The sequence below is a fragment of the Grus americana genome, chromosome 4 (genome assembly GCF_028858705.1).
Source record: "Grus americana isolate bGruAme1 chromosome 4, bGruAme1.mat, whole genome shotgun sequence".
In the NCBI taxonomy this organism is placed as follows: Eukaryota; Metazoa; Chordata; class Aves; order Gruiformes; family Gruidae; genus Grus; species Grus americana.
Window position 1 is genome coordinate 26,489,111 of NC_072855.1, and position 26,964 is coordinate 26,516,074.

Genomic DNA, 26,964 nt, shown 5'->3' on the forward strand with positions numbered 1-26,964 from the left:
CCAACCTGCTCTGTGCGTAAGTTTTGTACTGACCCACTTCATAGCCCAACCAACAAGGCAGAGCGAGGTACATAACAGTCCTTTCCATCACAGCAGAAGGGACCATGCTTTGCTTTTTTGGTTGTGTCTCTCCTGTCTTTGTGTTTTTACCCATCTGACTCTGGATATGCAAGGTGAATTCCCAGCAGGAGTGCCTGGCTGCACTTCACTGCATGTGAGCTTGTTTTTAACCCTGCTCTCGGTGAGCTTTATTCATCAAAAATGTGAAAAGCGGGTAACAGAAGTAGTCATGAAACTGAGGCCCAAACCCTCACAAGCCAAGCGCTATCATCTGGTACTAAAAAGCTGTGGAGAGGGGATGAAAAGGAAATGTTGTCGTCTTCCTTGGCCATAGCATGGCTGTTACCACAGAATATGGAATCAGATAGGCACCCCCTTTCCAAGACTGGGTGAAATCTGACATCTGGCTGACATCTGGCTGCGATTTCATCAGCATTGGAGCCAGTGAATAGCCTGGAAATGCTTTCGGCTTTTTTCCCTGCCTGCCTATGTTCTGTCTTCATTGCTGTAAACAAAGCCATCTTACTCTGCGTGTATCTTGGGTTTGGCAAATTTGAGGGAATGTACATCATCTGATTGCTCTCTCCCCCAAAGACAAGGATATTGACTGAGCCCCCATTTGTTTAAATGTTTTATTTGTGCCTTCAGGGATAATGACCTGATGCAGCAAGGAGAATTATCAGGACCTACTTTACTAGTGAAGTCATAGGGTCAGCCTTGTGCTCATGCTGTGTGCACCCCTCCCACCCTCCCGTGGCTTGCTTTCGCCTGTTGAGTTGAAGGCTGCTCTTGCTCGTGTTCTTTCGTACGGTCCTCTCCACATATTTTCTCTCTTTCTTTGTTATCCTTCTCCTTTCCTGTCCACAGTGTCTCTTCCCTCCTTTTACATCGTACCATGCTGCAGGGATTTTAAGCTCATTTTAAAAATTTACAAAAATAAGGTACATTATCCATTCTGTACCAAGCATGAAATTTTCACTACCTGCTCAGGACCTGCAGTGCCATTTTGTATTCTGAGCTCCTTGCATTTGCCTTTCATTATAAACAATATGGCCATTCCTGTTTCATTATAACCATCATACACTAGTAATACACTGCGTTGCATAAGAAGCTTATAAATGCAGTTGAAAGTTGTTACAGGGCAAAGGACAGATTTAGAAAAATGTCAAAGACCATTTTTTGAGTAGTGCTGCTGTATTTCTGATTTTCTCAGAGAATTGCAAGCTTTTAATTTTAAACATTGTGCTTTTTGATATCTGGCGGACAAGTGCACTCACAATTTGATTTAACACATTTAATTTATTTTGGGCTTGTTTTTTTAGAGCCCCCCGTCAATTCTCGTGGCATGATTTTGAGGGCTTTTTTGTTGTTGCTTATTTTCAGTTTATTAATGTAGATTGAATGTGCTCCTGTTTTATATGAGAGTAATGATTGGAACAAAAAAATTTGTTGGATACCAAAAACGCTAAGAGCAGCTTTCTGTAGAGATAAATGGAGTATGTTCTTTCCTTTGCACAGCTTTCCCTTCATGCTATCAAAGGAGGATGAGTTTTATACTCCCAAAGTAGTGTAAAGTAGTGGTATCAAAGTTGTGCCCTATCTTCTTGCTCCAGGCACGTGCAATTTCCCGACCGAGTAAGCCTGGTTGGGAGCAGCAGGATCTAAGCACCTGGGTAGGAATTTGGCACTTCCAGCTAGATCTTTGGGGTCTGGTACTGAATATCTTCCGGCAGTCTTAGATATTATCTGAAGATCACGTAGAGTCATGTTTGGGGTTTCTGTTTTGGGGTTTCTGATATGTTTTGTGTAGTTGCAGTATGCTCCCAACAGACCCATTTTCTTCACGGAGGTTTTAAAGTGTTTTTTGCCTTTTTGTTAAGGGAGTAGGGCGACTGTTTGAGGAGACACATCTTTTTCTTGTTGATTGCCCCAAAAGAAGCAGAAAAAGGCTTGGCTTTCTTTGCAAAGTCAGTCTTCACCATCTTCTCTGCTGAGCTCTTAAAGGCAGCACTTGCCAGGCTTTCCCACCTCCTGGTGCTCCCGGCAAGCCTGGCCCTTCTCCCTGCTATTCCTGCAGCCCTGCTTCGGCACGGTACCGTTTCATCTCCTGCCAGTGTGTGTTATTCCTGCCGTTTCAATCTAATCATCGCTTTATGTATTCTCAGGACCTATTTTTTGCCTTCAGGGCTTACACAATTCCACACACGGTGATCGTTTTCCTCCAGCCTTTCTGTTGCTTTCTCCCCATGTGGGTGCCGGGAAGTGCTGCTCCGAGAAGGGAGCCGAGCCAGCGGCCGCACGGCAGCCCTGGCATGTCTCACGGTTTCGGGGTGGTTTCAGGGTGGTGTCCGGGGCCGTGCTGCTGGCTCTGCAGCTCCAGGGATGGCGGTGGGTGGCGTTTGGGGTTTGCAGCCCCCGCCAACAGCAGCTGCGTGGCTCCCGGCCGGCTGGTTGTCATTCCTGCCGCTCCACAGGTTTATTGCGCTTTGGGAGGCAAGGATCGGGTCAGGCGGACGGGCTGGTAAGTCCTGCTTTCCCTCCCTGGTCCTGGGGTCACTCTCTTTCTGTTTTTCCCCATGTAGTGTTTAATTTTGACTAGGTGAGGCTGTTGTGTGCCAGAATCCTTTTGGGTGCAGGTAACTTGTCCCCCCCTTACTGCTCTGATGGGGCTTCCCTTCAGTTCTGGTGTGCTGTCATCCTTCGTCTTCTGGAGATTAAGCATCCTAAGTTTCTAACTGAATGTGTCCTGAATAGAATCAAGTTGCTTCCAAATCTATTGATTTGGAATCTGTCACAGAAAACAATGTTTTGTGAAAGCTTAGTTTATACAGTATGCTTTACTGTACATACAGTACAATAGTAAAACATATATATATATTAAAATATATACAGCAAAGCATATTGGATAAATAGTACAACATAGATATGTGTGTGTATATATATATATATATATGAAAATATGAAAAGTTCCCAGCCTCTCTCATAAAAGTTCTTTCCTGGCAGACTTGAACTGAATATTGCAGTGTTTCCTTTCCGTCTGCTTGTGAATCAGTCAAGATCCATTGCTTTTATATAAATAAATTATCAGCACTAATTATTTATATTAAATGGAAAAATGAGGGAATTAGGAAGAAACGTTGAGAGTAAACAAAAGGCTTTTAAGAGTCTGTATTGCAAATTGCTCTGAAAAGCAGTTTGGAAATATATATATATATTTAGAAATCTTCCAATTTATTCTGGAACAGGGAAAATTTCAGCATTCCAGAAATGAAAAAGGCCACCTGTTTGTCTGCAGCTGTCCTGCAAAACAGCGCGGTGCTACTGGCAACTAATAATATCTCCAACTTGCAGAAGTGGCATGCACTTGGCATTTTATTCAGCGTTCTGTGCAGACGTACAGCTTGGCTTTGCTTTTGTTTTCCCTGACTTTATCTGTATATCTCATCCAGGCCATGCACTAGCACATCTGACAAATGATGGTTCCGCAGTGCTAAGCTGCAAGTCCGATTTGGAGCATGGATACAGTGGGAATATTTTCTATACTATTGTGGCAGATGAAAGGAATGGAAGTGGGCCAAATTCAAGCTGTTTGCCATTGCATCTGATCAGCAGATCCTATGGAGGGAATTTGCCTGCTGTGAATATTTGATTCTCGCTAGCTTGAACTATCTTGTGTGTTGGCAGTGCTAGTGTGTGAATTTGCAGTGGCTTTCCAGGGTGTCTGTCCCGCAGAACTGCCAATTTCTGGAGTTTTTTTACAGGGTTCAGGATTTTGTGCTCCACTTCATGTATGAGGAAAATGACCTAATGCTATACAGTGAACATTTTTTCATATTTATAGCACATGGGTTAGCAGTCTTTTAAAAACAGTGAGCAAAATTATTACAAGTGAGCAGTGTATTATTTCTTCTCCCTCCCCCCACCCTCATGGAGGTGTAACCCCTCTGCCTCCCATCCTTTCTGCATTACCTGCAGGTGGTTGTCCTGGCAAAGTGATTTTGTAGAGGTGAGTCGTGCGGGTTGCACAGCAGAAAGGATGAAAAGGTGATGGTGTTGAAATGCAGTTGTGAGAGCAGGAGCAGCTTTTCAGTCCCGTCCTTCCCGTGCATCCTTCTGACTCAGGGCTCAGGGAGTCGGTGCCCCATGCTCCTGTTCATCCTACGCTGCTCTTCCCTGGCCCTTCTTGCTGGATTGTGGCTGGTTTTGCCCGAGAGTTTGTAATGTTTTGTGTGTTGGTTAATTTTTCTGTGCTGAACTTCAGCATAGCAAAACATTTACATTAATAACTTTTGCATTTCCAATGCTTACAAGTAAATGACATTGCTTATAGTGCTGATCTAATAGTAACTGCCAGGACTCTGCTTAGGCAAGCAGAAAAGGGTTGGGGTTGTAACCTGTCAGTGTATCCTGTGCTTGTGTCCTCTGTCTGTCACCACACTGAAGCATTTGTCTTCTGTAAGCAGCCTGTTTAGAGTTTATGTCATTTTATAGAGAAAACATAGATAAAATTTTATAGATATCTATAGATTATAGATTTATAGATATAAAATTGTATAGACAAAAAATAGATAAATTTTGCAAAAGAAATTTAGACTGTAATCTTGAAACTCGTTATTCCTCTGGGTGTACAAGGACAAAAACCACAAGATTTTTTGGTTGAATAGTGGTGTGGACTGAAACCAAGAGGAGCCAGCAGGAGCCAGCTGCAGGTCCTCTGGGGCCATAGGAAATGCTGACCAAGGGACCCATCCTCCATCTGCTCCAATTCTGCAACTGCAGCAAGTAACTGCTCAGAGAAAGGCAGTATCATCTCTGTTTAATGTATTGAGGAAATTGTGTGTTAGTGCCTTGCAGAGGCTGCGAGAGGGACTGAATTCTGGCCGTGTGTCTCCTGAGACCACTGTAAAAGATACGGCCCTGTTGACTGCGGCACGGCAGCTGGCCACACTGCAATCCTTGCCGTTGCAGTGTGACCCATTTGCGTGACCTATTTAACTCTGCCAAGTTGTAAGGAGCTGGACATGCACATTAGGTGGGTGTTTTCAGTCCCTTATTTAAGGTAAGGATGTTTTATATATGTTGCTGCTAGTGAATGTTTTTTGCGTTTGATTTTGGTTTTTGGTTTCTTCAACAGCAACAAAGAAGTGGCACTTTAGATGACTAAAAAAATTGTGTAGTTACACGTAACAGGTATGGAACTATAATTTCCCTCAAAAAGTTTAAGTAAAATTTTCTGAGAACTGAAGAAACCAGGACTTGGCCAATGCAAGGTGTAGTAATCCAGAGAGAAAGCTTTCCTGGGAGCTGGGTTTTGGTGATAAGATTCCTTTTTCCCTTTCGTGGCTTAGGAGTGTTGTTCTCCAATGTCTCAATAGAATTAACAAATACAAATTTCAACTGTACTGAAGCAAGCCAGGAAAAGTTTAGCTTTGCAGTGGTATGAGATACATTTTGGCTTGGGGATGTACAGCTGAGGCAGGTTTACCTGAACATCTGTCACGTGAAAACTATGTCTTTGGTGGCTTTTTTTCTTTAAAATCCATTTAATCAAATTGCCATTTTTAGGACCATTGGGAAATAAAACGATGAGATTGTTAATAGAAACAAAAAGTTTCAGTGCTAACTGATTGCGTCTTGTTGGCAAGCGTGGTTATTTATGCCCATATCAGATACCAGCTTTCTGAGGAATTGTTTGGGTGATGGTGTTAGTGACTATTGGCAAACCTTACTCTTACGATGACTGTAAAAGCATGTAGGAAAACGGGCCTAGGGTGGTGACACTGTGTTTTTTTAAGAAGTGGGCATTTGTTCATCAACAGAAGAATCAAGGTTCCAAACTACATGGCCACCAAATGGCTTATATTTTTGTCACTGCTTATCATAACTTGGATGTGAACTTCTGGCGTAAAAACGGGTGCAATTAGTTATCCCTGGAGTTTCCCCTGCTTTGATTGTTTTCTAAACTTATTAGATTACTGTGTCCTGTATGTCCTGTATATTTTTGTCAGGAAATACTGTTAGGAACTTTTTTTTAATGCTTTTGCATTTTTATTAGATTTACACATTGCTCCACTCGCCATTTGGAAGTGACCAGAACTGTCCTCCATCAAAGGCTAAACACGAGAGTTATTCACATTGCATTTGGAAAAATTATAATGCAAACAGTAAGCCAGATGGGGAATTTTACAAGCATCTTTTCATGTCATGAATGATGCTGTCTCTCAGGGTTATGGGCTCTCTGCTCTCTCAACTGCTGTTCCTTTCCCCCTGGCTCCCCTCCAGAGCTGTTAAGTTTCAGCCAGGGAAGAAAGGGAGATTTGGACTCCTCTAAATTTCCAAGTCCGTATTTTTTTGCGGTGTGGCTGGTGACAGCGATCTTTGTGTGTGAGAGCGTTGGCATGCAGAGAGCCGCAGTGATTAGCATGCTGATGGCTGCACCCCGACAGAATAAACAGGGCTGCTCTCGCCGAGCCATGGCTGTGCCACCCAAACAAAAGCCTGGGAGCAGATGTGGGGAGAGCCCTGCTCGTGAATCCTGCTCTGTCACGCAGGGTGGGTAAGAACTGGACGCTGCCCAGGCTCCTCTGCTTCCCAGTTTTTACAAAAATGGAGGTCTCTACTCCTCTCTAACTCTTCATATGGCAGCTTACCTCCAGGTGGAGGTTTGACATGAGAGGCCTCAGAGAATATCAAGCTGTACGTTATATCCTTACTTGTCCACACATCTGCCACTGCAGTAGCTGATCTAGCAACGTAGATATCTAAAAGCTTGTTCCCTACTGACCTTCCAGATTTATCTGCATGAGAAAGATTCACTGGTTCTATAAAAGGGGGGCGTTATACATGCATATGTGTAAATAAGTATAAACATATATTAAATGTATATAACCACATACAGATTGAGTCCCCTCAGTGCAATCCCATGTGTCATCACTAGTATTTGGTTTGAAAGGGGCTTATATCAGTTTGTGCTTAATCTCTCTTAGTTTTGGGGGTTTTTATTTTTTACACTCTGAAAAGTATAAATCCTCCATAAAAAGTGTTACAAAATTAGTGGTGTTTCTTCTTTACAGACAGTGGCCACATAAAGTGTAGCTTCAGCCATTTTATTTGGGGAGAAGGCACCTACCTCTTTTCCCAGTGGCTTCTGGCTGGTTAAGGTCGGAGAGGCAAGAGACTGGTTCTGTTAACTAGGAGTAACTGGCTTGTTCATATCGACATGCAAAATGTTTTCTGAACAAACTGCTTGCTTAAATGGTGGCGGGCTCTTTCATATCTACCCTTCCTGCTCCCTTCAGAAATCCAGCCTTTTCTTTTCTGCCCTGTAACATGCTGAAACTGTGTTGGCAGCCGATAGCAGCAGGTGGGGAAATTAGCAGGGTTTTTTCAGTTGAAGAAGTTGCCAACATCTGGGTTTGGAAAGAGAAAAGTCAATAAGCTTGTTGCAGTTACATATTTAAAAGAAAAAAAGAAAAAGAAGTTTTGTTTCATATTTATCTGGTTTTCGAACAAAACATGTACTGACTTCTTAAATTATGTGACAGGAAATATCTTTGGTTCTTCATTTAACTAATGATACAACTGTTTGTGAGCTGTTACTAAATCAGGGAGAGGTTGGTTCAGTAGGATTATTGTTTTCAATGAGGAAGAGTTAAAAGCTTTTTTGGTTTTCTTTTTTTTTCCTTCATTTCAGGACAATATCATCTTATTCTTAAGAGGCTGCAAAGAGCTGGGACTTAAAGAATCTCAGCTTTTTGATCCTGGTGATCTGCAGGACACATCAAACAGAGTCACCATCAAGTAAGTACAACAGCAGTTTGTGATTAGCATGTTACAACCTCAGATGCATGTGATGCAATAGTAAATATTTAAGGATGAGCAAAAAGGCTATAGAATTGTCATTTGCATAAAGGAAATAGGAAGCTGAGATTTGGGAAACCTTCAGCTCTGGGAAGAATACATTGTTCCCTTCAACAGGCTTTCTCTAAGGGCTGTTATTTTTCCCAGAGAGATCAACCACAGCCCTTTTAAAATACTGGTTTAGTTAAGCAATGAGATTCTGTGGGACTTAGGGGTTTTCCTGAGTCTAAATTCATGGCATTCTTTTTTGTCTGTCCAACTAATGAACTATATAGGCTGGGGGGGAAAAAATCACAGCTCTGTTATTTCAGATTAAACTGTTTTGAAGATGCATTGTAGGACATTTATAGGCCTCTCAGGCTCTACAAGGTGCAGACACGAGCACGGTCTGTTTATTTTCTAACAAGAACTATGGGTTGGGACACGATATTTGGGCTGAGGATGTCTGTGTGAACTGTTTAGACTGGACATGCCACAGTTTAGATGCTTTTTCACCAAAGCCACACACCTACTACCACACAAATTACCACACGCATATTAAAAGATTCTCCTTCCTAATAACTAATTCATGGTTTTTTTGGGTGGGTGAAGCGATTTTTTAAAAATCTCCTTTTAATCAACAGCTTTTTAGCCATGATATGTGCGCATCCTTCACTGCAAAGAGCACTAAGTGCTTAGAGTCCCATGCTTGTATTTTCAGCATTTCACCCCACGAAGTGATTTAAAATAAAGATGTGAAAGTGGCATAGAAAGAATTACTGACTTGCCTACGGTCACACAGAGCAGGCTGGAATCAAAGTCCATATAGTCATAGACTGAGATCTTAAATAGGAACAGGGGAAGACTTTGTCATCGTGGACTAGAGGAATAGAAGCAGTCAAACCGTATTTTTCTCTCGTTTATATTAATGGCAATCAAGCTCCCTACCCCCCAAAAGCAAGACCAACCCACACTTTCATTAAATTAACAAAATTTGTAATTGATGTTATTTAGACATTTTCCTGAAATTTTTGGGTCTGTCGCGTAATTTTTAAAAGTTATTGTTCTACAGACAAGCAAATACTGCTGAGTTGATTGAATGGCCTTGTTTCATTTGACCAAAAAGATTTGGCCAAAAAGATCACTAATGAAATCCTGGTCGGACATATCCATTTTAGAAGAGTATATGGAAACAATTTACTACATTTCAGTGACATTCTTTCCCCGCCCCCTGCTTCTGGCAGTGGAAGCTGGGCAAGTTTTCATGGTGTTCAAGCACTGTCTGGGAAATTGCAAAGGTTCTGAAAATTGAATTGGCCACTTTCCTTCTTTTAAGGAATAGTCTCCCACTTTTTGCTCCTTTCCAAGTTTCTGGCTCTAATATTAGGTTCTTCTCCCCTGTACATACCAGTGAGAGGGGGCTATGTAACGTATTTCTTCTAAATCTGGTAGTATTGCCATAGAAGAGGTTCCTCACAACATCCTGTAAAACCATGACAATTAGTGGCTGGAGAGAGTCACAAAACAATCCCTAATGTCAATATAAAACCCTAATCTCCATATAAAACCAGAGAGAAAGGGTTCTTCTGATAAGAAGCTTGATCTTTTGGGGTTGAGGATGGTGGTGTACCTTGGAGGAGGCAGGTGGAGAGGCTGGGACTAGCATGGAGCTCCAGGGAGAGCTGTCCAGCATGTAAGCAAGTTAAACCAGGAGCAGTAAACTCTGTGGAGCTGGCTTGGCCCTCTGCTCAATATGATGCTAGATAGAGGTGAAGTGTCTCACTGGCATGGATTTTTTTTCCCTCCCCTCGTCAACTCTTCAGAGAAAGCAGCTGTGGAAATGAGCCAAATGTTTTCTTAGCACTGTCCAAGTTCACGCTGAGTAACTGAGTTGAGGTGTACAAGCCAAGTCCATGACTGTTGTAGAGAAATATGTTCAAGACTGTCTTCTGCTAGCTAGTTCCCAAAGCATGAAGGTGATTTTTTTTTCCCCCTCTTTGAAGACTTTTGAGTTAATTTTTAAACATGCTAAAAATGGTAGTTGTTCTATGGTAAAGGATGAATACGATATTATTGCACATGATTAAGATAATGACATTTTTAACCAGTTTTTTTCATATAGATGTTAATTGAAGTATGCATTAGATCTATTTTTTTTGGAACATTCAGCTTGTAAAAGTTATGAGCTAATGCTGTAAAGAATTTCTTCCTGACTTGTTAAACAAGACTCTTTTCCACTGCTATTTTATTAAGAAAAAAATAGGGCTGTTTTATTTTTCTTAGTATGTGGATATTGGTGGATTAAAATTTTGGCTTAAAAATATGTTATCAGAAATACTTTGGTTTCATGTTGCCTATATTTAGACTTCTGTTGTTCTCACAGATTTAAGTACATTTATTTTTGTTTTTATCAGGTAACCTTTAATGCTGGAATGGACTTTCTGTTATAGTAGAAGGCAATTCCATTATAAATAATCAGGAGACAATCTGTACTAAATCTGAAGTGCTCTTATTTATTTTTCAGCACCTAAATGTGATACACATTTCCTCCATTCTTTTTTTAATGGTTTCTTTGCTGAATTTTAAAATGTTGTTTATGTTTGTGCAAACTTTGTACTTTGTTGTTTCTAACATAAAACTTCCACCCTTTGAACGTTGGTGAAAAACTAAATCGAGAAGGATGCCAATGTTCAGTCTGAGTGCTTGACTATACGTTCAAAAAATAAGTATGTTTCCCACAGCAGGTTCTGTTGCAAGTGGCAGGATCTTTGTTGCTTCACCCATCTACTTTGTTTTCTGTGATGCTTGTTTCCACAGAAGCACCTGCTCCATTTCCTTAATGTTTGGTGATGATTTCCTCAGTCTCCAATGCATGTTCAGTTGCTTCCAGAATCTGTATGGATTGCATGTTTTATTGTACAGCAGAATCTGACTGTTGGATTATTGCAGAATGAATTTTAGCAGTGAGGCCTTTGGTCTTCTTTTTTGAAGAAATCAGCAACACTGTTTAAAGGAAATATTTTTGGCACTGTCCTACTTTACTGTGGGACCATTATAAACACATTATCTTTTTGTACTTCCAGAATTCTAATTTAATGATTGAAACAATGGTGACAAAATACTCCCACATTATGAATAAACGAATGTGTGAACTACATCTTCTTAGCTTTTATGTGTTTCCAGCAAGCAGAAGCATTCTGCAAGCTTTTGTTAGGGAAAATGTGATCTGCTGCATACATGCTCTTGGAAAGTATGTCTGCTTTCTGATTATTTCTTTTCCTCTTTTTTTTTTTTTTTTTTTGTCTCTGTGTGTGTGTGCAACCAGGAACATTGACTATAGTAGGAAGCTGAAAAATGTAAGTACATGACTTGGAATATTTCTTTTTTTGTTCTGGTTAATCCTGTATTTGGCCTGAGCAAGAATTCTGTCAGTAAAAACTTAGCACAGATGTGTATCACTGAACACAAACCTAACCAGGTTCTACCGCAAACTTCGGTAGAGCTGCTGGGGCAAAGCAGCCTTACGATAGAAATACAATGGAGAATGTTTGTCTCTGCTTAATCAAGGGATAAAGAATGTGATCTCTGTGCTGTTCATCATGGTTTTCACTGGGAATGGTCTGATTCACCCATGAAGCTGTGCTTTTGTAGCCTTTCATGAATATATAGGCATAAAGTAAATTCGCACAAAGTATTTAAAATGAAGCAAAACTATTACTAGATCTGGATGCAAGTCTCTACTGTCAGATTTGCTAGCTTTCTCATTGTTCTTCCAAATAAATGAGTGTTCTCCCAGAAAGGCTAATTCCATTTAACTTCAATTTCTCGTTGATTTAAATTAATAGAAATTATAATGGATCCTGTAATTGTTAAGTAGAAGAGAACATGGCTAAACTTTGCTGATCTGAGAGTTAGTTATTGTCCTAAAGCCTAGCAAGCTGTCTGTCCTCAGTCAGCTGTAAACTGCTATAAATTAATATTTGGCTCACATCACTGTAAACTGCTGGGAAATGCCAAGACCTTTTCCTAAGAACTTTGCAATCCAGTAATCATGATTGCAGGTGAAAAAGGTAAATAAAAAAACCCCAAACCATAAAAACCCCCAAATTATTTCATCCTGTCTTTCCCGTCATCATTAGAGTAATATCTTCTGCATCCAGCACACAAAGTTGCAGAGGAGGAGTTCAGCATTGGCATTTTAGCACTCTTGTGGGCACTGACTAAATATCTTTGTATAGATATATTGTTTTAAAGTTAAACTTTCAAAAGTATCCTCCACAATGTGCTTGTAGGCAATATATGCTTTCCAGGTGCATGATTCTGCAACCTCGGCTGGCAGCCAGTCGGAATTGCTTGCAAATGTGACATTATTTGGAAAAAAAGAAGTGGATAAAGAAAGGAAGAGGAGAGAAAGTGATCAAATGCTAGCAGAAATAAATAAAAATACCACAACCTTCATCAGAGAACTGAGTGGCAAAATGAATTGGACAGTTTCCTGGTTGCTAGGAATACTATATTTGCAAGTGTTTTCACTTAACTTGAGAACATGTACTGTAAGAATTTTTTGCATAAATTTGTTGAGTGGTGCTGGTTGAAGGAAAACAGCTCAGATAAAGATTGTTTCAAGACAAAAAAAAAGTCCGTATTGGCGAAACCACCTCCTTTCCCTTAGCATAGTAATATCAATTTGGATGTAATTTTAAAAACAAGGGGAAAATTTCTGAACTTTATTAAAATGTTATTCAGTTATTTCATGGCATGTGTATTATTTATAAACTAAAGGGAAATATAAACTATATTTATCTATGAAATACATTATATTTTACATTCTGTACCACAGTTGTTTTTAAACAGGAGGTCTATATGACACATGCTGCATCCTTTTCTGGTGGGGCCTCAGCTGGAGTGCTGTGTGTGATTTTGGACATTGCACTTAAATGAAAAATGGGGATGTTAGCAAAAGTTGATGAGAAAAGGCTAATCAGAAGTCTAGTGTATGTGACTGAGGAGGAAGGACTGAAGGAATGTGGGTGTATGTTCTAGGGAAGAAGAGTCTGACAGAGATGTCTGTCCCCAACACCCCCTTGGGATTTCTCCTAGTCCTATTCTCTTTAGTTCACCATATAATATGAATTATATGTCCCTGTTCCATCAAAACATAAAATACTATATTTCAGTTAATTTAACTTTTTAGAGGCAGTTAATGTCAACTATTATTTATTATTGGTTGCACATCTTTTCCACTTCAAAATATTTCCTGTTTGTTCTGCAGTTAAATACTTTGCAATGTCACGGAATATACAGAAATAACGAGCATTAAATGAGAAAAGGCCCTAAGTTCTGAGGTGGTGGTTTGGCATTTTTAACCAGTGCAAAACACTGAACAGAATTGCCTTTGACAATCAGTTTCCAGTCCAAATTGCTGCTGCACAGGTACCATTAAAGACATTGCTTTAAGTGGAGACATATGTGGGTGCAGAGAAGGACTGTTTGCTTTCCCTGCATGATATAAATATCAGTGGTTTTGGAGGTGTTGGATTTGACCATCCTGAGCATCTTAATTTCTCCTTTCCTAAAACAAGTGCAGCACCAGCAGTGCCAGATCAGATTTCTTTGCTACCTAAAGGAGAGAGAGGGGATATATAAACATTTGCAAGAGCAATTCGTGGCTTTTTTTCCTGCTCTAGTTTTGAAGTGACTTTTGAGTTATGGAGAGACATCAAGTCAGAACTTGAATGAAACCACTAACTCCTTCTGCTTTAGTCTGATAGAAACAGCCAGATGCTCGTGGCTTTTGATTAATCTCGGTCTAAGTATTTCTTAAGCAAGCAGAAGCCTGGAAGTAAATGTTCCTGTGTCATCTGGTTAATTACATTAAGATGATTAAAAATGGAACTACCTTTTCTGTCCTTGAAATAGGCAGGCACACATTTCAGATGTTTGTTTTATTCTGTTAGTCTTAATGGTTTTAATTAATGACCACTAGTATTAGTAATCTTTAGGGATTTTTTTTCCTATTGGATTTACAAACAGATGTAAGTGTGTCTTCCAGACGGTTTCAAATATCTTGCCTAGTTTTGCTATTCAGATTTATTTTCCAGGCAGACATGGCAGTTTCATTTTGTAATAAAAATACTGGGGAGATAATGTGTTAAGTTACATATTCTGTAACTGGGACTGTTTAAATTTTCATACTTGCCCGATGTATTTATGTTTAACCACTGACAGACACTTCCCTTTCAATTCTGATTTATAACAAAATTTTGTGCTGCTGTGCACTTTAGAATAAATGAGAGATGCTGAAGGGAAGTAAACTTAGCAAAGTGACTGTGTTAGATGGCTTCAATTAATTCTTATTAACTTCTGCAGGTATTAGTCACCATTTATTGGCTAGGGAAAGCGGCAAACAGCTGCACGTCATATAGTGGATCAACCCTGAACCTGAAGGAGTTTGAAGGTTTGCTGGCACAAATGAGAAAGGTATCTTTTTGTTATGTTTTGGGAATGGAAATTTCATTTGAATTATTACTCCCATAAATAACCTGCTTGTTGCTAAATATGAAAGAAGTGGGGGGCTGGAGTACAAATTACTTAGTAAACCCCTACCTCTTACGAAAATGTTTCTGACTCTACCAAGCCATGAACACAACTTTTCTTTGGCAGCCGGCTTTGTGGTGATATCAGTGAAGCAGCACGTGATGTCAAACAGGACTTTAGAATTGTCACATGGCTCTGTCATCTTCATTTCCACAGGTTTTGGTTTGAATTATTTTCATTTATGACACAGAGTTTCAGCTAGAAGAGCTGAGACTCAAAAATAAAGTAGCAGGACTCACAGGAGCAGAGATTTTTCTTCTTTAAAACATTCGGTCTCATGGGCAGCTCTTCTGTTTTTAAGTTGCGACATAAAGCATCAAACCAAAGTATCTAAATAAAGCTGAAGGGTAGGAGGAGGAGATTATGTTTCATGAAGGGCATAGTTATGATGAATCTGTGTTTTGCCAAGGTCTACATTCTGGCTGAAATAATATTTGGTGGTTTATGACGAGCAGAGCTCTGTTGGAAAGGAAAAGTTGTGATTGCTGTAGGGTGGTTTGGGAACTTTTGGTTGAGCGCTCCAGCTTGCCCTGAACCTCGACATGAGACACTTAACCTCAGTAATGGTTAGCATTGATATCCCAAGCATGCATTTGCTGGGGATGAAAGGGGCAAGGAGCAGGCATGTAAGAAGATGGCAGCACCCGGTGCTAGCATTGCATGTGTTGGACATACTGCTCATGAAAGGCCATGCAGATATGTTCTCCAGCCCACAGAGAGCTTCATGCCTGCTGCTCCCTTGCTTTCTCATCTAACAGCCAAGTCACACAGCCAGTAAGGTTTGGGGACCATGGAGAGTTTGCTTTTTATTCTCCTCGAGCTCTGTGCTACTGCATCTCCACCAGCTGCAGCTCTTCATTCTGGGATGTCAAGATGACCAGCACTGGTTTGTCGCTGGAGAGGATGAAATACTTGGCTGACTGATAGCAGTTCCTACACCTTAGTGTGACTGGAGAGCCTTAGCTAGACAGGTAAAATCCCGGTTTGTGAGCCTAGTTCCTGTGAACAAGCAAGTGGAAATTGAGAGGGAAAGAGAACATTCTGCTTCTTTGTAGAGGTTTATTTTGGTCTTCATTTGAAATGACCTGCAGTAATCACTCGGGACTTTGCAACTCATGAGTGATACGACTGAGACCGAGCAATAAAGATGTTAAGTTAATACTTGAGTTGTTTCCAAATAGAAGATGCAGGGAAGGACCAGTCCCCACTCCAAAGAGGTTGAAAGGTGAAACAAAGATGGACAAGGGAGCTAACACAGAAAAATTACTGAAGTGCGGGTTGTTATGTTAGTTATCAGGGTTTATTTTTTAATGTCTAATCTTGCAGCATGAGGCTCCTCTTTTTCCAGGTGATGTTTACCCACCAAACTAATCATCAGAACATTTTGGAGGTCCCATCTTCAGCCCTTTTGTGGGATGAAATAGACTGGGGCTGAAAGGCAGCGTTCTCCAGGGAGGTGGTTGTGGAGAGCCAGGCTGGGCAGCGCAGAGCGTTGCAGGTCAAGGACAAGAGCAAGAGGCTGGGATTTGATTCATTGCAGATGTTGGAGCTGGGAGCAGAGCAGAGATCTCATAAAAGCTAAAAGCTATATATTCCTTTAATGTAAAAAGAGAGCACTTCACAGTCCTGAAAAGTCTTGTTTAGGTGGTACTGTAATGAGGGCTGCTGGCATCTTATGTTAAGGTCACCTCCCTACTCCTGCAGTATTTCCCACTGGCAATTGTGGGCTTGTCTGTTACTGAATTTGAAGAGGATTTGGTTGTAAAATAGAACATGTTAATCACGCTGCGTAACACTCTGATGTTCTTTCTAGCTGAGCTCAAGTGATGAAAAGACACTTTATCACATTCTCTACTGGCATTTATTTCCACAGAATTTAATAATTAAATTGACCATAAATTCAGTCTGGTTTAGCTTTTCTGTTATAAATCCTCTCTGCCCTCCTTTTTTAATGAGCAAATCAAAGGACAGCTCGGATGTAAGTTGTCTCAGATTCATCTTTTTCTACTTCTCGTACTGAAAGGGCTATTCATTTCTAATTTTATTCATCCTACTCTGTTTTTAATTTTATTAACTATTTGGATACGCATTCTTCTTTACTTTTGAACTGGAAATTCCCAATGACAAAACAACCATGGCTTTTTGATTATATTTAGTGGGTGGAACTTCCTGGAGAAACACATCTTATATTTGGCAATCACACTTTTACTACTGCTCAGTGACATACTGTTTTTAATTAGATAATACGAAAGACTAATGTGCTGTTGTGTGGCGTATTACGGTGTTATCAGTCCTACAGATAACCACTTTCTTTTTCCCATTGATAACATTTGGGAGATGACGTTTGCTCAGAGCAGGACAAGTACCCATCTGTGAGCCAGCGGTGGGCTGGGAGAGTAGCTTTGCCAAGGGGAAGGCTGTAAAGAACATGTTTTCAGAAGTCTAGGATCCCATCCTGGTGCCTGCCTCTTAATTCCTGGTGAGCGGCATGCAAAATTAACATCAACAGGCCTTTGAAAGTAGGGTCTGCAGAACTCATTAGTTCACAATTGGACTGTTTTCAAACTCTGGGATATAGTGAATGCAGGATGGAGCTTTTTGCCTGAGTTTTAAGTCCCTGTAGCTGCTGAGCAGTTCTGTGTCATTCAAATACAGTAATTTAGGAAAATGGAAGTGTGCCTGAGGATTGAGAATAGCTGATTGGTATGAAGGGATGAGGGGATTTAGGGAATTTGGATTTTTAAAAAGATTTTTGGATCATGTCACAAAAGGGATTTTGATAGGATTTTTAGATTTGTTCTTGGATGTGTGTAACTCATGCGGATTTCAGGGAGACAGATCTGTGTTGTCTAGTGTTTCTATCAGTATTTTAGTTCACTAAGCAGGACCGGGGAAGGAAATTACATAGGATTCAATTACTACTTTGTTAGATGTATTTTATTTGGTTTTAGAAAATACTTTCACTTCCATTTGCAGTGAGGTTACTTACTGACATTACCACAGTTTAGCTTGGCCTTAGGGGACCTTTGCCGCTGCCCTTAATGTGGTATTTTGGCAACGTAACAGTGAGTGGCACTAATTAAGCCTTCTTCCTGAAAAGTCTGCAGGACGTTGGGTCTGATCTCTCCGTCTCGCTTCGAGCCTCCGTCTTTTCCAGCATGGAAGCTTTGGTGTGTTCCTGCAGGGCTCTCCTCCCTCCATCACTTCTCCAGCAGACCCGCTTTCTTGTGCAGGTGGCCCACCATAGCATACTGTGATGTTCTTGACTGATCTCATTGGCGATAGTACTAACGGGTAAAACCTTAGCAGTCAAGGACAGTGGGAGCTGTGCTCAATGTAGCCATTGTGCTCCAGCTAGTGGTAAGCAGGGGTGCTTCTTAATTAGGAATTAATATTCAAATGTTTCTGGGGAAAAAAGAAAGAAAGAATGAAAAAAAAAAAAAACCACCACATTCCAGCCTCCTTGGGTCGCAAAATGTCAGTCTGATAATGGCACCCACATCTCTGACTTTACTTACTGTTGGGGGAGAAAAAAACAGATTTATCTTTGAATAAAAGTAGTTATTTTTGTTTTTTCTCAGCCTGTGCGATTGTAATTAATGTTAAGACACTCTCTAAAACAAGGGATTTATTATAATGCAAGGGTGAGGATGGCTTCTATTGACCTTTTCCTCTGCTGGAGTTTCAGTGTTTTAGTATGTGCTGCTTGCACTGGAAAGAATTTATAATCACAGGGCTGTCAAAGACAACCATTGTTCTCCCTGCTCTGAACATGTGGGTCAGCTACAAGTGCTTTCATATCCCCCAGAGCCAGGAGCTGGCAAAGAGTAAAGAGCACAACTGAATTCTTCTGAGGCATCAGGAAAAGCATTTTGCATATTTTTCATTGCTGATTGCTTCAGAAAGACATCCCTCTTTCATAACAGGAATTTCTCTTCAAGGTAGAGGGAGGCTGGGGCACACTGCTTCATTATTTTGCCGAGCTGAAGCAGCAACAACGAATGCTGTCTGCTGGTGTCCCAGCCAGATACAATAGATGGGCAAGGGGAGGGGGGGAATCCTTTGGAAAGCAGCAGACTTAAACCTGATGCAGGCACGATGGTAAAATTGTAATGCCTTTGCCTGTGCTATGGACTATGGACGACAAGTCAAGTTTCAGGTTACTTTCAGTTTTGATCCGTTTATTAACTTGCCTATCGTAACTTTTTTCTCACTTCGTCGTACTAATCTAATGAGCGGGGTTTCCTCTTAATCAGCATAAAATCGGGGTTTATTGCAAGCTTGCACTTTTGTTTTGAAGGGGAAAAGGGGCAGAAACCAAATAAATCTTTTTTTGAGGGAGGAGATTTTTAGTATTTGGGAAGATGCTTTGTTGTCTGCTGTGTAAGGGATCTCACGGGCTTGTCAGTGGCTTCTTTATGAAGAGGTACCTGCTGTACTTCCTTGTAGGAAACGGAGGATATTGAGAGCCCAAAGCGCAGCATTCGTGACAGCGGCTATATAGACTGCTGGGATTCTGAACGCAGCGATTCCCTCTCCCCTCCTCGCCACGGCAGAGATGATTCCTTTGACAGTCTGGACTCCTTTGGCTCTCGCTCGCAGCAGACACCGTCTCCAGATGTAGTGCTCAGAGGGAGCAGCGATGGTAAGTACCAGTCACGGTGCGGCGCATGGATAACGTTGTGACACATAAGTAACGTTTCTGGAGCAAATGTGCCATTCGGGAGCTGGACACAGCCTCTGAATTGTGCTAATCCTGCAGGAGAACTTTTCTGTGAATGCCGATTTGTGCTCCCTGAGGTTTAGATGACTTTGCCAACAACTTACTTGAAGTCTGTCTCAGTTAGGATAGCTTAGCATTGGAAAATGAGTTACATCATTGCAGTGTAATTTTATGAGGAGGAGAGTGTTTTTCTGGGTTACGGTGTAAAAGTATGTTATACAGATTCATTTTAACTTATAAACTAGGCTGGAGAAAGGAATAAAAGCACAGGAACAGGGGAAATATTGAAGTGAGTAAAATGCTGCCTAAATATACCCTGGGCAGATAAATATCTTGGATATGTCTGATACTTGACAGAGTTTTGAAGTCTGATGTACAACATCTTACCAAATGTCATATTTGGTTTCATGTTATTTAGAAAATTGGGTATTTTGATAGCTCCTGGCATCACAGCTGTGGTCATCTTTGTACACCTTTGAATGAGGACATGCAGCTCTTGGCTTACAGAAGGGGTGCTGCTTCTCTGCCTTTCTTGTCTGATTCCCAGAGGCTTCCAGGGGCTTGTAAACACAGTGTCCTGGATGAGGAAGCATTAGCTAGGGGTTAGGTGTGGAGCATGCACTTAGGTTACCTGTCGTGAGCCGGATTCTGGTTCAGAATAAAAGGATGCTTGATTGAAGCTCTCTCTGCATGGTTACATTCCCAATGAACAGATGAATCGGTCAAACTTCATTATCAGATGAAGTTACGTTCCACGCATGAATCACTTCTCCTTAGTAATGTTATTTATTTGATGAAAAAACGAAGGGCAGAAACTTTTTGGTAGGAACCAGGTGTTCATACTGCTTTTGGCGGTGTGAAAGTAACTGGTGCTAATCATAACCGGACACATGAGAGATTTCCTGAGGTTATGGGGAACTCCTTAAAACTGAAAAGCTGGCAGGGAGAGCTGGTATCACAACTGAATTATAAAAGAGCTGTGGGTAAAGCAGGGCTAAGATCTGCTCTGCTGTTTTGAGTGGCCTGTGGTATTGGGGCTCTTGCCATCCAGAACCAGGTACTGGGACTTATCCCCTGAAACAGCCTCATGCCCCTTCAGACACTGAACAGAGCACAGTCTCCACATTACAAAACATTTTTCTGCCTTCCCAAATGAGACAAAAGTGTGGTGTTGGCAGATAGGAACACCTCACATCTCCTAATCAAGAAGTGGTGCTCTGTCCTGGGTGCTCAAGCAGTGTCCAGTGTCGCTGCCTACTTGGAGCTGCTGGGCAGCCAGGTACACATGTCCTGCGGCTGCTTCCTATCAACTTCTGCTGTATTAGCAGAATTCAATAAGATTTTGTGGGTGGGTGGGTGGTTTGTTGGTTAGTTGCCACAGCTGACACATACTATCTTGTCACAATCTTGAGTCCATAACAAACACAAAATAAGATGCAAGCATGCAAAGCTTGTTCTTAAAAATTAGTCTTTAACCATATCCAGACCCAGGGTGCCTGCAGATGCTGTGTGCACACATAGGACTTGTCCAGCTGGCCCTTTCTAATATGTCTCATTTTCCTGGCTTGCTGTTGCCATAACTTCACAGCTGTCTCCTCCAAGAGTTGCAGGTGAGGTGTAGCTTGCCTGACCTCTTTTCTGTTGAACCTCTTCCTGTGGCCCCAGCAGGCCAGTGTTTCACTCAGCTGCACATAGTTTTTGATAGAAATACTGTATATGCAAAACTGGAAGGAAGAAAAGGTTCTGCTTGCATTACTTCTCTCTCTGTTCAGATAGGAGCTTTATAAACCAAATAATATGATAGTGAAATAAAAATATGATTCTTTGCACTCCTAGAAAAAAAATAATGCATGGAGATAATTTAAGTGATCCATACGTGATGATCAGTTTAGGTGGAAGCAATAAGTAATATCACCTTCACAAATGCCATCTGTGATCAGCCCAACTGTTTAGGAATTGCTCTGGTATCCTGTGCAGACCCTGTCCCTTGGCAAAAAGCAAACAAAACCAGTGGCAGAGCAGAATAGTTTGTTTAAAACACAGCAGAACAGCAGGCTGACCTGCCTGTAGAGTCACTAATGTACTTGGGAATGAATAAAAATCCTCTGCTTGGCCAGCAGTTGTGCGCGGATCCTTATACGAAGGATCTGTGCATGTCTGTGGTGTGTAACTGCTTGTTACAGGTTGTGGAAACTGACTGCTGCTGCTTCTACTTGGAAATGCAGAACAACAAAGTTAGGGTTCTAATGTAGAGCATGGCTGCATCTTCCATTCAGTGTTTTGGCTTCAAGTGCTTTTTTTCGAATTTGAGCTGAAAATAATTTCACAAGTAAAATATGAATAATTAAGGAAGCTGTTTGCCTTTGAAGTACTCAACTTGGGGATGCTGGTAGGCACATCAGTAATGAGGGAGAGGAATCTGTTCTAATTCCTCTGCTACTGTGGTTATTTATTCCAGCAGTTCTGTCTGCCGGTTCAAGACTGGTTTTCATGTGATACAAAAATAAACACCAGAACAAAGCTGAGAGCAGACAGACTAGCAAATAACAGTAAGGGATCTTTTCATTTTCTTTTAGCTCCTCTGTGGCCCTGCTCAGTCTAATGATATTATAGCTCTTCAAACCTCAGCCGTCCTCAGACACCCATGATTCTGCGGTTCTGTCTCCACTTCTTGTTTAGACACAGACTGAAGTTACCAATCATGGTGCTAGTTATCATATGCTCTTAACCAAAAATCTCCAAGCAAAAAGATTACTGGCAAAAAATGCATTATGATTTTTGTCTAACTAGCTCATTTCCATTGTGTCTTGTCTTTTCTTACTGTTCCCTTTCACTCTTCTTCGTGTCTCTCCAAGCAAACATTGAATAACTCAATCTGCTGCAAAAGCTCTTTGCAAATAACATTCCTAGCATATTTAGACCTCTTTTCCTTCCCCCACTTTGAATTATACACAAGCTACTTGTGATTTTTTATGACTTCATTGTTTTCAGTTGTTCATTAGGTAGCTCAGTGAATTAGCTAGAAATTTACTAGCATGGTGAATTAGCAAGAGGACACAACGTGGGTGGCTTCCCTTTGCTGCAAAGAGAGGAACAGCTATTGCATATGCAAGTGTTGCAAAGGAGCCAGGGGCCAGAGACATCCTACACTCCAAAGCTAGGAGAAGGTTTGAATGCTGGTGGGAGAAATGGCTGAATATGCTCCAGTTCACTCTTCAAACCAGGGCCTGGCTGATGTTACACTGCTAGGAGAGAACTGTTTACATAGCTTCTCTATGTATTACTTTAAAAGGCTCATGATGGTGCAGGGAATCTAGTGAATGTCTATGAAGTGGCTTCCAAAATGGCTATGAGGGCAGTTCCACTGCAAATGCTCTTTAAAGTTTTTGTCCTACCATTTGGGAGCTTTGTTTTCAAGTTGGAGAAGTCTTGCCTAAGTTTCTCTGAATATTTTTTTTTAAATGGGTTGTAAATATCAGGAAGTGTAGTTCATTTGAACAAAATAAAGTAGCCACTCAGCTCTGTTGATCTATCTTATTCTCTGTAAGTCTTGTTTTTTCTCTCTCACTGTATTTCCTTTCTTTGCCATAAGGTATTCTTCAATCTTTGCTGTACTGATCTAACCTCTACATCCTGAGATCCCTCCTCTCTCTCCTCACCCCTTTCCATCTGAGGATCAAGTCTCTCTATTTTGCAGTGTGCTAAACTGATTGACCAGGCAACTGCTGAGACTGGGGAGAGACCATCTGAGTATTCTGGTTTATAGCAGCTGATGCTTGTTCTCAGATTTTGATCAAAGCTGATGCGGTGCGCGTTCAAAGTGCTGTTAATATCCATGCACAGATTCCTGCCATTCTGTAAATACACAGCGTGCAGCCCTTTTTTGCTTGAGCTTGTGCTGTGCACATGCAAGTCTAGGTTCAAGAGTGTGAATCAGGTCAAACATGCTCATATTTACAACTAGGAGTCAGTTGGAAATAAGTCAGGTAAGCTTCTGTAGCCGTCTGGTGTGATGGAAGAGTCTGGCTTAATCTGGCCCCAAGTTTTCTAATGTGACCTGTGGGTGAAGATGAGTTTTTTCAGGGGTAGAAAAGAAGAGTTGATGGAAAAAAACCTGTTCACTGTTTGTGTAGATATTATGGCTACTACCTTCAGTGACTGATTTTAAAATATAAATACAAGTTAAAATGTTTTCGTTTTTTTGTGTTCACGTGCTAAATGTCACTTTCTGGTGGTGTCTTCTCTAATTTATAATTTAAAAAAAATAAAATGGGCGGAAGTGAAAAGAAAAAGGAATTTTTTTCTCCTTCCTCACTAGGGAGAGGAAGTGACTCGGAAACTGACCTGCCACACAGAAAGATGCCAGATGTGAAAAAAGATGATATGTTGGCGAGGCGGACCTCACATGGTGAACCTAAATCAGCTGTGCCTTTTAACCAGTACCTCCCAAACAAGAGTAATCAGACTTTTTATGTACCTGCTCCACTTCGGAAAAAGAAAGCTGAACGAGAAGAGTACCGAAAGAGCTGGAGCACGGCGACTTCACCACTAGGAGACAGACCTTTCAGGTAAGACTGGCCTGTCCAAATTCTCCCTGCCTCAGTGATGATGCTTTAACATGTGCCTAATTTTCGTTCTTTTCATAAGATGTGTGAAGTGCCTTTTGCTGTAGTAAATCTCTTGCTGAGGTGGTACTGATAAATTGTTTGTAGTAATTGGCGAAGGTGGTAGAAAAGCAATTAGGGGAAAATCATTGTCTTGATGTAGTTATTTACCATACAATGCAATGCATAACTTGTGTTTGACAAGGTGTTCGTTAATATAAGTACCATGGATGTTGACTCAAACCCAAGGCTGGACAAAAATGTTCTGGATGATCTGTTTCAGTTCTCAAGACACTCACTGACAAATGATACTTCTAAGTAATGTGTGATGTATTCAATCAAAATAGGTAATATTTTTGCTGTGTTTTTTACACTGGTACAGTTTATATAGCTGTGACTATGTGTTTCTGCATGCTGGTTTTGTCAACTGATATTTCACTTTTGATTTGGCCTAAGAGGCAACATCTGTTAAAGAGCATAATTATCTTCCTGGATCATTCATCAGAATATCCTTTGGCGTCTTGATATCAACAAAATATGCTTGTAATAAATAAGTGTATATGTTTCAGGCACAGCATACATTAAGCTACCTTGTATAATTCAATAGCAAACCCCACCCTGAAACCATAGAAGAAGAACAGAATGAAACATCAGGACTGTGTGAAAAGGAGAAAGTGGGCTCCATGGCTCCTGAGGAAAGCCCCCTTAAAAATCAAGTAGGTTTGAATGAAAACGAAGGAAACTCCATAGACCAGTCTCCTTCAGGTAGTGCAAAAGAAACACCAGCACCCAAGGGGAAAGACGCAGAAGAGATCAGAAAGTTAAGAAGACTCGAAGAAGCTGGCATTAAGGTCATGTCAGCAGCCCAGCGCTATGGCAGGTTAGCCCAACAGTGTGGGAAATTGTGCACGCTTCACATTTTTAGGATTGGCTGAAGTGTGGGTTTCCTCGATCCGCTGTGATTTCACTTCTCCTAACAAAAATCCAGTCTGCTAAGCACTCACAATTGCTAGTGAAGGTCTTGGTCTGAAAAGGCTTGTGATGTGGCAGCTGTGGATTGCAGAGTTGTATGATGCTAACTGCATTTGTGTTGAGAAACTGTATCATCTTACAGCTTAATGTAAACAAACTCCAAGAAAACTACTGCACAGACTACTTGTCACCTTCCACCTCATGCTTTCTTGCATTTAATAGAAAATACATGTAAGTGTACATTAAAAATGCCTTGTTTAGGCAAAAGTTTCAGAAACTTACTTTACTTGCTGCCAATGGGATGGTTTCGTTTACTGAACCATACTTTTTATGTGGTTAATATTTTTAGCTGTGTTAATAAATGATGTATTTATTTTTAATGGCAGGAACTATAAAAGTACAGTGCTTGTTAACACATGTACCAGTTAAAGCATGGAGGCATAGTTCAGTAATCATGATTTGACTGACTTTGGCATGGAGTATCAGTAGTTATTCACTTATTACCTGTGTTATTTATTTTTGGATGTTGTTCAATTTGGTTATTTCCTGTTCTTTAACTCGAGAGCTGAATGACGGCTAGGCTCACTGCCCACGCCTTTCCATCATCTGATCTCGAATCCCCATGAAAAATATCTCTTTCTCATGGGGATGGCCCACAAAGCAGAGTTTTAACCAACATGTCAGAAGACTAGGCTCTTATAAATGATCAAAATGGTTTGGCTAAAGGGTAGGTGTCCAAATGTCCACCTGTCTAAAAAATTTTATTTAGGATTGTGGGGTGAAATCCTGACAGTGAGTGGTTTAGCAGATGCTGATCTACAGTTGGGCTTTGAAATGTAGTAGTAAAAAGTACAGCTCTTATGTGATACAGCTTGGTTATAGATATAGTGAAGCCTGTCTGTGATCCTATACAGATGTACCATATGCTGATAAAACAGAGTATATACGCTGTCATATGTCCTCTTAGGTTGGCTTCACTGTTGTCAAGCTGTAATGAAGCAGTGTTTGTGTGCGGTCATGGGGTACTACTTTAACAAAGCCAAATACTAGCAAGGAGGAACTCTCAGTCATAAATTAGTCCTTCAGGCTGAGTTAGTGTTCTAGTTGATCAGGAGTCCATAAACCAGTAGGATACTACTAGTATAATCCTGTTCTGAGCCAAGGCTGTAGTATTAATGGTAGTAATGTAGTAATATGTAGTAAAACGTAGTAATAGCTCGTGTTTAGCAGTGCTATGCACAACAGATCGCACTGTTTGCATGTGCATTTGGAGGATGCTCACCACGTTATCTACTGGCTTGATCTCCACGAAAGAAGCATATATGATGAAAAAAGCCATGTTCCCTCCTTGCTCTCAGCAGAAGCAACTCCTGGAATTTGGCAGCTGGAAGAAGGAGGTGTTGCTGGTTTTCTGCCCCAGCAGAGGGTCAAAGAGCAGAGGTTTGTAGCCCAAGCTTCACCACAGTGAAGTAGGAGCCTGCTCCTGGGGATTGTAGGAAGACACAGCAGAAAAGGCACCGGGGTCAGAGGTCTGTAAAGAAAAGTATTTGTGTGTGTAAGTCGAAGAATAGTGGGTGAGAAGGGAAGAGTTCAGTAGTGACACTTTAGGATACAGGGGAGCATTTGATCATCTCTCTTAATGTCTCATTCTTTTTCCCTGTTCTTTGAATCTCTCAACTTTCTGTCTTTTCTTGGCATCAAATTCAAATTTCTATGTACTAATGACACTGAACAATTCTCAGTCCCTCTTGTTTGTTGGTTTGGGGGTTTTTTTTGCCCCTCTTACTCTCTCATCTTCCTATGATGCCAGCCTCTCTATTTTTCACCTGAGGTTACCAGTTGTCTTCCACTTGCTCCGAGTTGTTTACAGGCTGTTTCCTCTCACCATTTTGACCTCTGGAGGACACCCACTGTGACTTTGAGTTCTACAAGGCATCTAATTGTTCTTAAAGCTGAAACTCAGCTGGGGACCTTTCTGGGTCCAGCACAGGAAGGATTTGAACTTCTATGCAAATACATTTTTTGCCTGGAATCTAAGTACTTATCTCTATTGCTGTAGCATGTTCTAGGGAAGGATTCCATTGAACTAGATGCTATACAAATGCATGCCAAAAAGCATTCCCCCTTCCCAAAGGAATATATTGTCTCTTTGTACAGCGTTATGATGAT

The 26,964-nt window shown here is 40.9% G+C and overlaps 1 protein-coding gene across 8 annotated transcripts in view; it reads left to right on the plus strand.

Moving 5' to 3' along the window:
• Positions 1-26,964, plus strand: part of LIMCH1 (LIM and calponin homology domains 1) — a 179,512-nt gene that overhangs the window by 97,834 nt on the left and 54,714 nt on the right. For 4 of the 8 annotated variants that reach the window (XM_054825049.1, XM_054825050.1, XM_054825053.1 and 1 more), the window contains exons 4-9: positions 7,754-7,860; positions 11,201-11,255; positions 14,269-14,379; positions 18,946-19,141; positions 23,538-23,787; positions 24,431-24,703. In XM_054825049.1, the coding sequence (XP_054681024.1) occupies positions 7,754-7,860; positions 11,201-11,255; positions 14,269-14,379; positions 18,946-19,141; positions 23,538-23,787; positions 24,431-24,703 (992 nt within the window). The remainder of the gene's footprint in view (positions 1-7,753; positions 7,861-11,200; positions 11,256-14,268; positions 14,380-18,945; positions 19,142-23,537; positions 23,788-24,430; positions 24,704-26,964) is intronic. The other 4 variants (XM_054825051.1, XM_054825052.1, XM_054825054.1 and 1 more) reach the window with 2 other exon arrangements.